General features: G+C 35.4%; 1 protein-coding gene across 11 annotated transcripts in view; it reads left to right on the top strand.

Annotated features, from left to right (window-relative positions):
* Zng1a (Zn regulated GTPase metalloprotein activator 1A) overlaps positions 1 to 15,549 on the top strand; it is a 44,664-nt gene that overhangs the window by 11,816 nt on the left and 17,299 nt on the right. For 6 of the 11 annotated variants that reach the window (XM_039086091.2, XM_063273716.1, XM_063273627.1 and 3 more), the window contains exons 5-9: positions 3,425 to 3,484; positions 4,712 to 4,749; positions 10,098 to 10,144; positions 11,737 to 11,823; positions 14,373 to 14,417. In XM_039086091.2, coding sequence (XP_038942019.1) covers positions 3,425 to 3,484; positions 4,712 to 4,749; positions 10,098 to 10,144; positions 11,737 to 11,823; positions 14,373 to 14,417 — 277 coding nt within the window. Of the gene's footprint in view, positions 1 to 3,424; positions 3,485 to 4,711; positions 4,750 to 10,097; positions 10,145 to 11,736; positions 11,824 to 14,372; positions 14,418 to 15,162; positions 15,194 to 15,549 lie in introns of all 11 variants that reach the window. The other 5 variants (XR_010057544.1, XR_010057529.1, XM_063273745.1 and 2 more) reach the window with 2 other exon arrangements.

Raw genomic sequence — 15,549 nt, 5'->3', positions numbered from 1 at the left:
AATTCCCCTTAATAGCGTCAGTATCTTACCCAAACATGTTTTCTTGAGCACCAGTTTGAAAGCTGGATATTACTGGGACACGAGAGGAGGGAAGCTGTGGCAACTGGTGACAGACAGATAGATGAGATACAATGGCTGTTAGTTTCTGCCCACAAATCCCTAGTACGGCTGTCTTGGGTTGCTCCACTAACCTAGTAGTACATAGTCAATTATTGCTGCTGTGGGCATCTTCAGACCTCAGAAATCTCACTCCTTATCCTCTCAGTCCTACAAAGCAAATCCCCCCAACTATAGAAGTGACTTTATAAAAAAAAAGTTATTCTTGAAATATTTGTTGTTATCATTGACTTTCCCCTTCATTACTTTGCAGTTAGTTCAGTGTCTTGTCTTTTGAGGAGTTATGTAGGGCTCTGGTGCCGAGGTGCTCTTTCACAGATCTCTCACTGGACTAGGTGTGTGGTTTCCGGTGAGGGGGAGAGAACTCAGGCAGGGATGGGGGGACTGCTTCTGCTGCCCCCTGCTGCTGGTCTTTCCCCCTTGCACCACTGCCGCTGCAGGCTCAGCCAGCCGGAGACTGAACTAGCTGGCCAAGGGGTGCAGGGGAGCATCTGGAGGCGATTTCAGGGAGAGCAGATCTCTTCCCCAAGCAGCAGTGTTACAGCTCTTATGACGGAAGCTCTCAGACGATAGAATAATTCCCGCACACCTTTAATCCTGTACACGACCCTTAAATACAGTTTTTGGACGGGTCGGGGTCTGGCAGCAGGTACTTGCTATTGGTTTGGCCTGAGAGCCTAGGAAGACCTCATCTACATATTTGGAGGTGTGGTCCTGCTTCTGTGTTTGAACTGACTTGAGCCTACGTGACCTATGGTCACATCCTCACCTGTGGAGGAGGGGTTTTGGGGCATTGTCCTCTGCAACTGATCTGTCTTGAGCCTATGTAACCTGTGGTCATGTCCTTCCTTGCCTATGGAGGAGAGGCTCAAGGCATTGCCCTACATGACTAGTCTGTCTCAAACCTCTCTACAGGGATCTTTGGGGTCACAGCTACGTGAGGCCCTGATATTCTGGGAGAATGGGAATGCACCCGCCGTTCCTTTTAGGGTTTCCCAGGGATTCGACCTATTTCGAACAGGAATCAGGGTACCTTTCACTGCCTGCCGCCCCACAGAGTTATTTCTGTTAAAGTAGTAGGGTTTTGTAATCTATTCTTCTGTATCCTCTTTTTGGAGGTGGGAGTTGAGTTAGGGAAGGACCACAGTAAGTCACTGTCTTTCGTTCTGTTGCTGTGGAGACACTTTGACCACCACTACTGTTAGAAAGGAAAGCGCTTAACTGAGACTTGGTCAGAGTTTAGTCCATTATCCTCATGGTGGGGACCGTAGCAGCACACAGGCAGATAATGGTAGCTGAGGGTTCTATATCCAGATCCAAAGGCAGCAGGAAAGATCTGATTTGAGCTTTTGAAACCCTGAAGGTCACCCCCTGTGACATGCTCCTCTAGCAAGGCCACACCTACTCCAGCAAGACTACACTTCCTGATTCCTGATAAGTAACACCATTCCCTAATGACCAAGCAATCAAATATATGAGTCTGTGGGGCCCTTCTTATTCAAACTATCACAGTCCCATAGAAACTTTGTTTCTAATTTTGGCTATTACTCTTATAATAAAATTTATGGTTAGGAATCTGATATTTTCTTATTATTTGGTTGTTCTGATAAAATTTTGACATGTAAATTTTTTTAAAAAAATTTGTTTAATTGGGTTTTGAAGAAGGAAGATTCTGTAATGTAGTTCAGAATTTCTCAGCCTTGACACAAATTATAGATTGTCCAGTTATCTTCTGTGAGGGGCGCTATCTTGAGCATTATAGAGTGTATAACAGCATCCCTAGCCTCTACCTACTAGATGCCAGTAGCATATTTCTAGAGGCAGCTGAGATTGTCTTCAGACATCACCTAATAGTCCTTGGGAGAAGAGTCTCATACTCCATTCTATCATCTTTGCTACTTCTGTGAACCTACAGATGGTTCTTGTGTATCCTGTAAGGATTGTATTACATGGGAGTAACGTTTAAAATAAAAACTCCTGTATAAATTGACAATTCATCTTGGTAAAAATTAAAACTTAAAGCCATTTACTTGAATAAAAAGAAATTAGTTTCTAAAGTTATAAAACTATGATGTTAACATACCTATGTATTTGTGAAGAAATTAATAATTTTTTGTATCACTGTTTGGTGTCATGATGCAGTAGATTTTCTCTTTTCTCCTTTATTAATTAAAACCATGTTTTTAGCCAAGAAAGTGGAAATAATTCTTATTGGCAATTCAGTTGTTTCTCACTTAGGAGATTGACACTCTCCAGTTCTTAGCTAAATAATTGTCATGGTAAAGTAATTTCCTTGAAGAGGACAGACATTGATTCTGCTCCTGTTACTCACAAATCCTATTTCAGTCAAATTGGAAAACTATTAAGTTTTTGGGAAAAAATCAATAGGTATCAGGAAACCATTAGATCTTGTGGCCCTTGCTGTGTCTTGCATGAGTAATCACTGTAAACAGCTGACAGGTGTTTCACTGTTGACACAGAGTGATGCTTAGGGGAACCACATCTTGTCAGAGTAGGTAGACAGCTTTAGACAGTGCAATGAGTTCAGTTCTCCTTGTTTGCCCCTGCGTTCATTCTTCTAGACAGCACCATCACTAACTGGGATGGTAATGGTTTCAAAAGTCAAATACTTTCCCTTGCCGTCCATTTCCTTTTCTTGTACTGCAGCACACTAATCAGGATGTGTGGTTTGTGTTAAACCAGTTCCTGTCAAAAACAAGTTTTAATTTTTTCTTAGAAATAGTTTTTTAAGAATAATAATTTTATGTTCAGCACTAAGTCGATATATGATGATGAATGAGTACCACCAGAGAACTTATAATTTTTCTTGTCTTTTCTTTTATAAAGATTATAAGTGATTTATTGTGATTTTTGGAAAATCACTTTTGCAAGTGATTTTTGGAGTTAATATATTTTATTTGCTTTTCCTTGGGAGGGATTTACTATTTGTGAATTATATGATAATCATATTCAGAAAATGAGAAAAAAATGTCCTCTATGTATTCAGCTATTGTGTCCAAACTATTGCACAGTATTGATGAGTACATTGTTTTGGCATCAATAAGAACATTATGTTTAATGAGTGTTAAGAGTTTACTGTATTTAGAAACAGGGAGAAGAGTAGAATGATCTGTAGATCTTGAAACGTCCTCTCACTGCAATTCCCATGAGAAGACTGAAGTATAGGTTAGTTTTTGTGTGTGTGAACATCTGATTCCACTGGTGAACATTAACACAGATAAAACCGTGTTCTGCAATTTGAAGAAAGACTTTATTTGATGGATATTATTATACTATGTATTTTCAGGTGCAGTGGCTTCTATGTTTTGGGTTGATGCTGAGTTAGGAAGTGATATTTATCTTGATGGTAAGTTAAAATCGTTTCTTTGAAAATCATATTTATTTTATGGTTCTGCTCATTTTGTTTACGTTATAGTTTTAATTCCTATACCATTGTTCTTTTCAAATTGTTTAGCTTTTGATGAATCAAGTTTTGTTCATAGGGATTCTAAAGTCCTAGAAAGCAATAATCCAGATGGTTAGCTGTGATAGCATCTCTGATTCAGGACTTCTACTGAGGCTGTCCTTTAGGTTATGTGGGGCAGACTGCCTATGTGCTCTGTAGCCATGGCGTGCTATGGGGATGCTAGTGCGTTGTAGGCAGACAGGAAGATGATGCAAAGAGTGATCTGTCCTTCTCTGCCTTCACTTCTCCTCGAAAATAAGAATTCAGAATGCTTCTAAATGGGTTGGAGATATGGCTCAGGCTCACAACCAAAAATATAAGAATGCTTCTAAACATATACACATATACAACTTAACTCTTGTCAGTCTGTATACATTTATAAACTTGTGTGGCAACTATATTCACTTTCCCCTGTTGTCTCCTGTCTCTTTAAACCAATCATGTAGACTGTAGGATAAGAATCATTGAAGCTGTGTTTCATTGAGAAGTAATATATATAGCATGTAGCTTGTTGAATTTCATAGACATCATCAGATTCTGCTGTTATTTTTAAAAATGATTTGACATGCATTCAGAATGCTGAGCTAATCGATCTTCTGAGACCGTAGGCACTTGCCCTGATGCTTTGTTCTTGTGAGCTAGGTGTATTAGCCGAGGTGAGGAACATAATATCCTAAGATGCCTCGGATTCTTTAAACAATAATTTATTTAGAAAAGCCTCATTTTGATTGTAAAAATAAAAATAATCTGCCTTGTATAATTTTTCTTCACTGTGTATTATGGAATTTGTTTTATTTTGGATTTGAAGCACCAAAGAATTTTTATTTTATTGTTGACTTAATTTTAAATTTTTATTTTATAAATTTTCTAGTTTCTTAGAAACAGAGCTAGTCATTTAGTATATATTTCAGACGAGATCGGGCGCGTTCAGGGTGGTATGGCCGTAGACTAGTATATATTTCAAACATATTGCTTATTCCTGAGGTTAAGTTAAATTGCTACATTGGTTAGAGAAAAAATATTTTATTGAATAACATTTGTGAACTGAAGGATGTTTTAATTTTTCAAATATAGATTGCATAGTACTGATAACTTTAAAGAGTGGCTAATATGTTTATTTCTTTATAGGCATCATAACTGTTGTAGATTCAAAATATGGATTAAAAGTAAGTTGAGCAAATATAACTTGCTAATTGTCAATTAGTAGGAATGAGGGGTTGGTTGTATTATCTTCTGTTTCTGTTAAACTTTTCTTAAGAAAAATCTTTTTCAAGATACACTTTGTATGCACCTATATTATTATTATTATTATTATTATTATTGAATGCTCTTAAACTTAGTATGTATTTTAGTCTGGTTGGGTGTTGTAATAAAAAATTGAAGTTACTATGATATTTTATAAGGTTACATAGTCAGGATAAAGTTTGGATATATGTTACTCCTCACGAAAATCTATTCGCAATATTGGTTTTTATAGATTAAAACAGCTTAATAAAATATATGAAATCTTAGTTTTGTGATAAACTGTTAGAAAATACAGAGTATACATTAGTTTTTCTTAAAACTAAATACTGATTTATTTAATTTTGAAGAAATAAAAATTAGTGCATACAAGAAGATACTCTCTATTAAGTGATACTCTTCTGTGAATACTTCTGCTAACTGCTGAGGTCTTTAAAGTTTGTCTCAGTTTATAAGATGAACTAAGGTCTTAAAAGCTTATGGCTGCATAAAATAAAACAGTACTTCCCAGGTTTGCAAGTGAACTAAGAAAAATTTTAAAGAAACAAATGTTGCAAAAGGCTTTGGAGAAAAGCTGGCTTCTGTCCTAGTATCAGCTGTCTAGGCCTGGTCTATCTGGGTGTATGGATTAGGAACAAAGTTATAATTTCATAGAGGCTGGGTATGATTGCATACAGCTTTTGTCTCAGAAATTGGGAGGTAGGGACAGGCGGCTGTCAGTGAGTCAGAGGACAGCTTGATCTACATAGTGAATGAATTCTGGGCCTGCCAGTGCTATGGAGTAAGAACCTGTCTCAGAAAACAAAAACAACTTTTTCTGAGAGTATAAACTTAGTGTTTAACAATTAGTATAATATTTTGTCCCTTGAGGTATCTAAACTTAACTTTTATGTTGGCCTTTCTTCCAAATCTTCAATAAATTTATCAGGTTTGTCTGAATGGCTGTCAGTCTACTTTACTGGCCCTTCCTACCCCCATTCTTGTACCCTAATTTGAGATATTTGAATCCTGTTCTAGAACTTAGACTTTAAATTTATAAATAGTGGGCTAGAGGGCTGATGCTAGGATAGAGGCAAGTTTTATTCTCCAAAGCCTTTTGCAACGTTTGTTTCTTTAAAATTTTTCTCAGTTCACTTGCAAACCTGGGAAGTACTATATTTTATGCAGCCATAAGCTTTTAAGAACTTAGTTCATTTTATAAAGTTAGTAGAAGTATTCATAGAAGGGTATCACTAGGAATAAAAGGAAGATTGCAAATAGAGTTCTGGCCAGAAAAAAAAATCCAATGGCCGTGTGTGTGTGTGTGTGTGTGTGTGTGTGTGTGTGTGTGTGTGTGTGTGTGACAGAGAGGGAGGGAGGGAGGGAGGGAGGGAGGGAGGGAGGGAGAGGGGGAGGGAGGGAGGGAGAGAGAGAGAGAGAGAGAGAGAGAGAGAGAGAGAGATGTCTGTTGTTTAGTTCATGCAATCCTGAACTTGATATGTCCTCAAACTCATAATCCTCCTTCTTAGATTTCCTGTGTGCTAGGATTATAGATGAGGTTCACCACACCCTGCTTAACTGATTTTCTTTTTAAAGATAAGTTGTAGGTCACCTTAATAACTGTTTTCAAAAATTTTTTTAAAAATGTGAATGGAGATAGAAAAAAACAAAACCAATCCGAAAATTTCAAATTCCTTGTTTTGAACATTTTTAAGGCATATTTGAATTAATTTACTCTATAAGTTGATTCATAAATTTGGGGTACATAAGACAGCAGCTAGGGCATTTTATTTTATTTTTTTTTGTGTAGATTTAGCATGTTGTATCCAAAGTTAAACTAGCGTTTTATGTTTATAGAAATAGTTTTATATCTAGAGTTGGATATAGAGAGGAATTAAATAGAATCTTTTATGATAAAGATCCCCCAAAGAAAGCAGTGTTCTGAATAATACAAATGTAGTATATGTTTAACCCCTCGCCACCTTGATAAAACCTCTTAAATTATTAAATCAATATACCTACACAAAACTGACATACTGTCAGGATAATGGAAACTTTAGATTTTCCAAGTCATATGTCAGATAAATAACTTTGCCTTTATATAAAGAATTTGCCAACTTGTCCAATTCCTCCGGTTGCAAAGCTTGACCTCAGTAGCTGCTTGTGATTCAGGGAATTCTGAGGCAGTACAAGTAATGACAGTTGGATAATGGGCAGCAATTTAAGGGTGTCATGCTTCACAGAGCCAGCCCATCACAAGTAAAGCTGAGAAATGGGACCCTGTGGCCAGCCAGCCAAATTGAAACTGAAGTGGTAATTGATATCATAGGCGATCACTCTAATGGGATTGTCACCCATTGATCTGAAATATTCATTTTTTAATCATGGCCGAAGAATTGGACAACTTAAAATGACAGCTCTCTATTCTCCAGGCTTGACATCTAGGCACTGACATTGTTCTTTTTAGTCCTACAAATGTGACAGCATTGAATGCAATAGAATCAACGAATGAAGTTTACACATAAAAGGTCAAGCAAGAGGTTTCTTTTTGAGTCTTCTGTTGTATTGCACAAGCGGTTGAAACAATTCAGTCAGAAAACAGTTTGGGTTGGAAAAGGCCAGGAAAGTAAATAGATTGACATTATGCAATATCATTTTTTCAAAGCTGAAACCACATTAGATCTCTAACCAGTCAGTCCTTGTAAAGAACAAAAACAAAACAGAAAAAAAAAATATATGCTGCTATTTCTCTCCTTTTTCTTTGTCTGATATCTGACATCTTTGACATTGAACTTGTTTCCACTGTGGTCAGCACAGTTCTTTCTCAGATAATGAAATTTTAGACCATTTTGATTCATTTTCTTTGGTCTTGATTTTTTCTTTATTTCTGCAGGAAAGAACTCCCGTAGCTCTTCTTGAAGTTGTGACTGTAGTAATAATTTATTTTGAATCATTTCTTTGTTTCCTCTAACTTTATTGAGCCATAACTCACAAATAAAAATCATATAGATTTAAGGCATACAATTTACTACCCTGACCTGTCTGTGTATATGTTGTGCAAACAGTGTGGGACAGTCACGTAGTACTACCTTCTCCATCTACTGACATAGTTACTAGTTTTTGCTAGCTTATAAGGTGCAATAACTTGGCAAATTTCAAGCATTCCATCCCATAGTCCTAATTACAGTTGCCATGCTGAATTAGTTTTCTAGAATAAATTCCAGAATTTATTCCTCCTGAGAAACTAGAACCTGTATCCATTGACCATCACCTCACCTCTTTGTTATTACTGCAGTTGGTGTAGGTCTCACTGGGAGTTTGAACCTTTAGTTTTTAAATATGTTGGTTCGTTGGGTTCATTAGTACCCAAATTATTATTGCTATTTTTGAAATATATTTTTAAAAAGCTATGATTTCTAGCAAAGAAGAGAAATTCTTTGGAGATTGGTATCTTTGTTTTGAATTTTATAGAACTTTTAAATTGTATGCCTGTAAGGTAGATTAGAACATCAAAATTTACATTTTTGTTCTTATTTTATAAATTGAAGTCTGACTTATGACCAAATAACTTTTAAGTTTTTGTCTTAGCTAAGCTTAGTTTGGGAAGTAGGAATTTCCTAAGGGAAACATAGGGCTGATACTCAGAAATGTTAGTGTCTACTTAGTACTTGTTATACTTAGAAAGCTTTCCTATGTGCATAGGCAAGGCATTTATCTCTTCTATGGTTATCACATACATTTGTAATCAAGTTGTATCCACTGGCAGACTTTTATTTGTGGGATGTTTTAAGTTATTTTTTATTTAATATGTCCTATCTGTCTAAAGGTAATCAAGTCTTGGTCTGTGCCATTTAACTCTGAGTGAAATTTTATCTTGCATAAATGTCTCAAACCTTTGCTTTGTGAAACTGCCAAGTTTTTTTATAGTACATTTGGAAAAATTTAAAGTCCTTAATTTTAATATCTTTTTTACATGTTACAAAGTACAGATACGTCAGTTGATACACATGCAGATGAAGCTTCCCATAAAGCGTCTTGAAAAATACTTCAGCTGTAAAGAATGTTGGGTAGGATTGTCCAGAGGCAGATCAATAATTTTTAGTAGATAGACTGTTCAGTGGAAAGAGATGTGTTACTATAAGTTGTATAGCATTTTTCATATAACAAATTCATGTGTTTATGAACACATGGGAATATTAACTACAAGTCATTTGTAGGCTGTTCCAGGGCCTGCCGATAGCTTTAGCCTCTAAATGCAGAGGCTATCCTGCAGAGTGGATTTGTTAATAGTAAGAAAGCATGAATAATTATGAAAGCAAGAATATTAAATTTGGTCTTTTTGGCATGGAGTAAGTATTGCTGATGCATTACACTCTGTGTTCTGTGAGCTCTGTAACTGGGGAGTGAGTATGTGGTTGAGTTTATAAAATTGTATTTTAAAAATGAAATGATTATGCCACGGTCATGATTTTGGTTCTGTCACACCTAAGTAGTATTTGTTAAATTTTTAGAAGAAAAAAATCACCTCTATAATCTTAACCAAGTCTATTAAATAATCATCAGTGTGTTTTAAGTTCTAAGCATAATAGTTACCTCCCCGTGAATTGTGAAGCTAGTGTAATAAATGTGATGTAACTTGTAGGTAATTCTACATATTCTCTGATGTAATAATTAAGTAGCATTCTCCATAAGACTGGCTGTATGTGGAATAAAAAGCTTTATAAAAAGATTTTAAATAGTGTTCACATTGCTTCTATCAAGCATGCTTTTAGTAAAAGATAGTCTGGTGGTATCTGTAAAAGTACAGTGTTCTGTGATGGGTAAGGGCAGCTATATAATTCTCATGGTTATAATAGTTAAAAATGGTTCAAAAATTAAATAACTTATAATTCTATTAAAGTCCCTTTAAAATGTGAAGTATTGATATAATCTAGTTTTCTATAGTTCTCAGTAGCCAGCTTTTTCTTGTGATAGGAAGTCTCTGTTGAGACATGGTTAAAAACATGAATTTGTAAAAGACAACCTCTGGTAACCCTTATAACATAGATGACTTCAGAATATAAATAGTATTGAAAGAGGGGCTGCTTTCGGAGGGGAAAAGTACCTCATGGCCTTCTAAGTCAATTATATGTAGTAACTAACTAAACCAAAAGTCTTCAGTAGATTTGTATTTCGTAATGGAACTTAAAGTCTCATTAAGACAAGAAAGGTGGCTTTAAAATAAAATCCTTTGTGTTGACGTTAGATTTTTGTGTTGTATTATAGTAATTTTTAAAAATTTTGTTTTGTTCAGCATTTAACTGAAGAAAAACCTGATGGCCTTGTCAATGAAGCTACTAGGTATTCATATTTAAAGCTTATATTGATTACCAACCAGTTGGAAAATAGAAGATAAATAACATAAAAGCAGAAGAAAAAAGAAAGATAGGGCAAATTTGCATTCTTTTCTATCTACACATTATTGCTGTCTACCCATCATGGACTCATGACTAGCATTTTATTGAAGCCATTTATATTGTGGGATAAAATGAATGGTGGACATAGGACTTAACTGATCTTTATGAATTTAGGAGAGTTTAACATTTAGAAGTGTTTTATTCTCATGCCCCTTTGGAATTGAAGATCGTTAATTTGCTCCCTTAAAAGCTGCCTCACTCCTCACTGTTACTCAGTATAGAGGAACAAATACTGAAATACTTTTGACTTGGTACTTAAAACAGTTTTTAAGTTTTTAAGTTCTTAATTGTTTTGTTTGTAGACTTACAAGTATTTAAAGTACTTTCCTTAGCCTAGGTGTATTTTCACTCATGGGATGAAGGTTTTGAAACCAAATATGCTGCTGGGCAGGCTTAAGAGTGAGACTTCCCAGGATTTGCTACAGATGATCCCATAGAAAGTAAAGACAGGACAAAAGATTCCTTGTTGTCTTGAAGTTTATTGAATTCAATTTATTATTGAAAATATTATTGAATTCTTTTGTAGTCCTTCCTAAATGTTGTGTTGTTGTACAATTGTGATATAAGTTAGAATGAATTTAAGTATGTTTATAACTTTTTCACCCAAAATGGTTATTATAGAAAATATATGTAAGGCAAATAGAAAATATCAGGAAGTTGTAAAGGCCATGGGAGTGTAAATAGAAGCTCTCCAATTTAAAGATTGTGACCGTTAATATTTGGAGACATGTGCATTCTGTCTCTAGCCACATAAGATTACTTAAACAGAAGTAGGACTATAATATACATTCTGTAGTGTTTTTTTCAATTTTGCTTATGTTTTTTATTTTATTTCTAATCCTGTAGAAGAATAGGATTATAAAATAGTAGTCCAGTGGTTAGAATTTCTTGAACAATCAAGAAAAATAATCTGTTATGTTATATAGCATTTTATCAGTTGAATTCAGTAACTAGAGTTTCTGTGTATCTATTTTGCAGCAATAATATATATTCATAGTGATGAAACAGGTATTAATATAAGATCTTGATGTATTTTTTGAAGTATAGTTTTTTTAAAGCAAACTACTTAATGTTAAGTGAACTTTTTCTTTATATTTCTTTGAAAATTATGGCAAGTTTTATAATTTTTTCAACTAGACTATCTTTATTCCCATTATAGTAGATACCTAAATTTTATGCTTTTCTTTAACATACACAGACACACACACACACACACACACACACACACACACACACACACACACACACCATGAACTGGAAATTATTCTCTGTCTAAAACTCTGGAGGTTTTATCTTTATAGGGTCAATAACTAATACTTACAAAGTGATGTATGGAATTCTTCTGTAGAGTGAGTAGGTTGGGAGTAAACTGAACCCAAGCTTGTTATTATTGAAATGTTGACTTAAATAGGGTGTTTCTATGGTTTTGTGAGTTCTTAACATTTTTCTTCTGACACTTGTTCTTTGCTCTTTTAGGCAAGTTGCTTTGGCAGACATGATTCTCATCAATAAAACAGACTTGGTTTCAGAAGAGGAGCTAAACAAATTGAGAACAACTATCAGGTACAATACACTTGACTGTTGTAGCTTAAAAGCCAGAAGAAAGCATTTTTTGTGTTTTTACCGTAAAGAGATGATCAATCTTGAAGGAGCTAGGTCTGTTTACTGAAGTGCAGCAGTCTGTACACACTGAGACGTCACGTGGCCCCATCGTTATATACAGCTTTTATATATCAATTAAAAATAAACCTAAGTTCAGTTTTAAAGAACAGCGGAAATTATAAGTGTGTTGAATGCCTTCAGATTTAAATTTTAATGTGTAAAATGTTTTTAACCATAAGCTGTTTCCAAGGTCCAAGGTTGACTTGCTTCAAGGATCATTAAGGAATCACATATATTGTTCTTGGATAAAAGACTGTTAAATAAATAGAAATATATAATATAATTCAGTTCTTAACAAAACATAATTCAGAATTTTCATCTGATATTCTGGATTCACTGACTCTATTTCATGTCTGTCCTTTGACTCTTTTCTTAAGGGCAAGCCTCCTTAACTCCCTAGGACAGTTCATTTACTTCTTCATATATGTGCCTTACCAGCTCCCACCTCCTGTTTCTCACTTGCCATTTCTCAGTCTACCCCTCCTTTACGTATTTTCATCTATGGATCCCATTTTCCCTTTTCCTCCCATTCCTTAATGAAGTCTGCTCACATTGTATCACTTCCCCTTAATCCCTTCTTGATTTTAATGGTTTCCTGAGTTGTCAACTGTCTACATCTTTGCTTTATGTCTTCATTGCCTATGTACAAGGCTAATCAAAATAGACTCATATGAATGATACTATGTTATTAATAAATAATCTGACAGGCTGGCTATTTTGGAGACGCCTTATTTTTGAAACCCAAGGTAGACTTCTCAAATGAGAGTAAAGTCCAGAGATTGTGTTTTGAATTATTTTATAAGACCTAAACTAGGCAATGCCATATTTTAGTAGCTTTCCTAATTGGTCAGTTTTAGTGACTGTAGAGTTTTTTATAATAGATTAGCATTACCATATTTAATATCATTTCTGTTGGCCTCACATGTTGACTGCAGTACCACTAATTTATATGGTATGTGCTTTAAAATTGAATAAAAATGCATAACTCATTAAGCAGTCATTTCTAGTGATTATGATTACAAGAGAAAGAAATTTATACTTTTCCTCTATATTTTTCTCTTGTTTTAATAATAGTATGCTGAGATTTTTGCAATAAAAAGTACTATCTCGTGTAGAAGGCAGATAATACTGTATAGGAATATGGGGTTGAAGTCTGCCTTGGTTGTAGTCTTTGGTCTGTTTCTCCCTATTCTGACAGGGTTTATTTAAGCTTCTGTAAAATAAGAATAAAACCTATCTCACAAGTTTGCTTTAGGTACACATGAGTCCTGTGAGATTGCTGGTGAGTTATGCAAAGTTCCTCACAATGCGTGCTTTCTGAGCTATTACCACAGTGGAGGTTTAGTAGTGGTTAGTACTTCCTTAGTACTCAGTCAGCTGTCCAAAAATGAGACTTACCTCAGAATTATTATACACAGAAAGAATCCGTGAGAACATATTGAACAAGCATCAGATACTTTGGACATGTATCTGTAAAGAAAAGAGAATTGATAAGACAAAAACATAGTGTTCACAGTGTTAAGGGAATTAAAGTATTTTTTATGGTATACAAAGGGAATAACTATTTTTCCTTAGTTTGGTGTTTTTGTGTTCACCATTTCTTTCTTTTTTTTAAATATTATTTACTTAATGTATGTGAGTACACTGTAGCTGTCTTCAGACACACCAGAAGAGGGCATCAGATCTCATTACAGATGATTGTGAGCCACCATGTGGTTGCTGGGAATTGAACTCAAGACCTCTGGAAGAGCAGTCAGTGCTCTTAATCACTGAGCCATCTCTCCAGCCCCTTTAAAAAATTTTTTTTTAATTTTTATTTTTTACTTTATTTTTATTTTTATTTTTTTAGTGTTCACCATTTCTACAATGTATATGTATAAAACGTGGCTGCCTTGCAAAAGTTCTGAGTATACAGGAACATTAAGGGTCCCTGCTTCTTAGGAATCATTTCTTTCCTTCCTTTTCTTTTTGGCAACACTGGGGTCAAACAGTGGTTTTGTGTGTGCTAGTCAAGCCACTGAGCAGACGCTATGCGAGGACGGTACCACTGAGCCTTACCCTTAGCCTCCCCGAAAGTGAAGGGAGGACCTTCTGTAGCTCACAGTCACACCTAGCCTTCCAGGTGTGTGGGATGCTTGAGTAACAAGTTTTCTTTCTTTCTTTTTCTCTTTTTGTAGTAACCAGTTTTCTTGAATGCACAGCTAGATTGTGCCAGATTTATAGTTTGAAGAGAAAGAATTCTAAGCCAGTAACAAAAAAAAAAAAAAAAAGAAAAGAAAAAAAAGAAATAAACAAAAAAACCCAAATCAAAACAAAAAAAGGCAGGATATGGGGGTGGGATGCAAGTTCTGTTCCATTGTGTCTGTTAACTTTCTGTTTTAGGAATAATTTTTGTGTGCTTTTTTTTTTTTAATTTCCTTTAAATTCCTTTCTTTTGCTTTTTATTTCAGATCAATAAATGGACTGGGAAAAGTTTTAGAAACTCAAAGATCAAGGTACTTTTTAAAGTTACTACTAGGAATGGAGGTATATGTCAGCTGTGAGATTGTTGCCTAATAAGCACGAGGCCCTGGACTTGACCACAGCACTGCATAGACTGTCTATAGTGCACAGGCCCCAATCACAGCACTTCCTTTATGGAGGCAGAGGAAGAAGTTTAAGGTCATCCTTGACTGTATAGAAAGTTCAAAGACATCCTGGCTGTATGTGGTTGGGGTGAGGGAGGAAGAAAAGGAAAAAATTCTATTACTAATACCAATAACAGATAAATCAGCCTTTAGTTAAGAATAGATGTTAAAAATCAGAAAAGTGCAGGCGTCGGTGGTACAAACCTTTAATCCCAGCACCTGGGATGCAGAAGCAGGTGGATCTCTGAGTCCAAGCCCAGGCCGCTCTACAGAGCCAGTTTCAGGGTAGCCAGGGCTTCACAGAGAAACCTGCCTCAGAAAATAAGTGACTTAATTGTGATATAACAAGGACATAAACGCATTAAAGTAAGAGCTAACTATTGTCTGAATGCGCTTCACAGATTAGTTTGCCATACTTAGTACCTTTGTTAACAATACACAACTGTGATACATAAATCTGGAAAAGCAGGTTAAGGAATCTTAATTTCAGGCCTTTAAATAGGGTTTTAATACTTTAAAACCGTATTTTTGCAAAAACCTATGATAAGAATACATGAAATTGTTATGTTTAAGTTCTTAATGCATCCCTTTATATATTTTACATCTTTTATAGCTTCTTCTTACCTGTAGTTCTGTTCATAAAGGTGCGTAATCTTCTAAAATAGTTGTACTGTCTTAAAAAACAAAACAAAAAACCTCTGAACTGTACTTTGGTAGATTGAACTGGTTTTATTGTTGTTATTGTTGAATGGTGTCATGATTTCAGAAAACTTCAGTGCACGGATATTTTGTTAAATTCACGCTGGGGACAAGAATGGCTTAGTAGCCAGTAGACTCACAGCTGGCAGCCTAGTGCCACCCAGCCTCTAGCTGAGAGTCTTCCATTGTCAAATGCAGAAGAGGTCTTAGCTGCGTGGGTTGTCTGCAATAGCAAAGATTAGAGGTGCTGACAGACTGCCACAAGTGTGCGGCAGTAAGAGCAGCAGCTGCTCTGAGGCTG

Source organism: Rattus norvegicus, chromosome 1 (genome assembly GCF_036323735.1).
Source record: "Rattus norvegicus strain BN/NHsdMcwi chromosome 1, GRCr8, whole genome shotgun sequence".
NCBI classification, from domain to species: Eukaryota; Metazoa; Chordata; class Mammalia; order Rodentia; family Muridae; genus Rattus; species Rattus norvegicus.
This window is presented reverse-complemented; position numbering and strand designations above follow the sequence as displayed.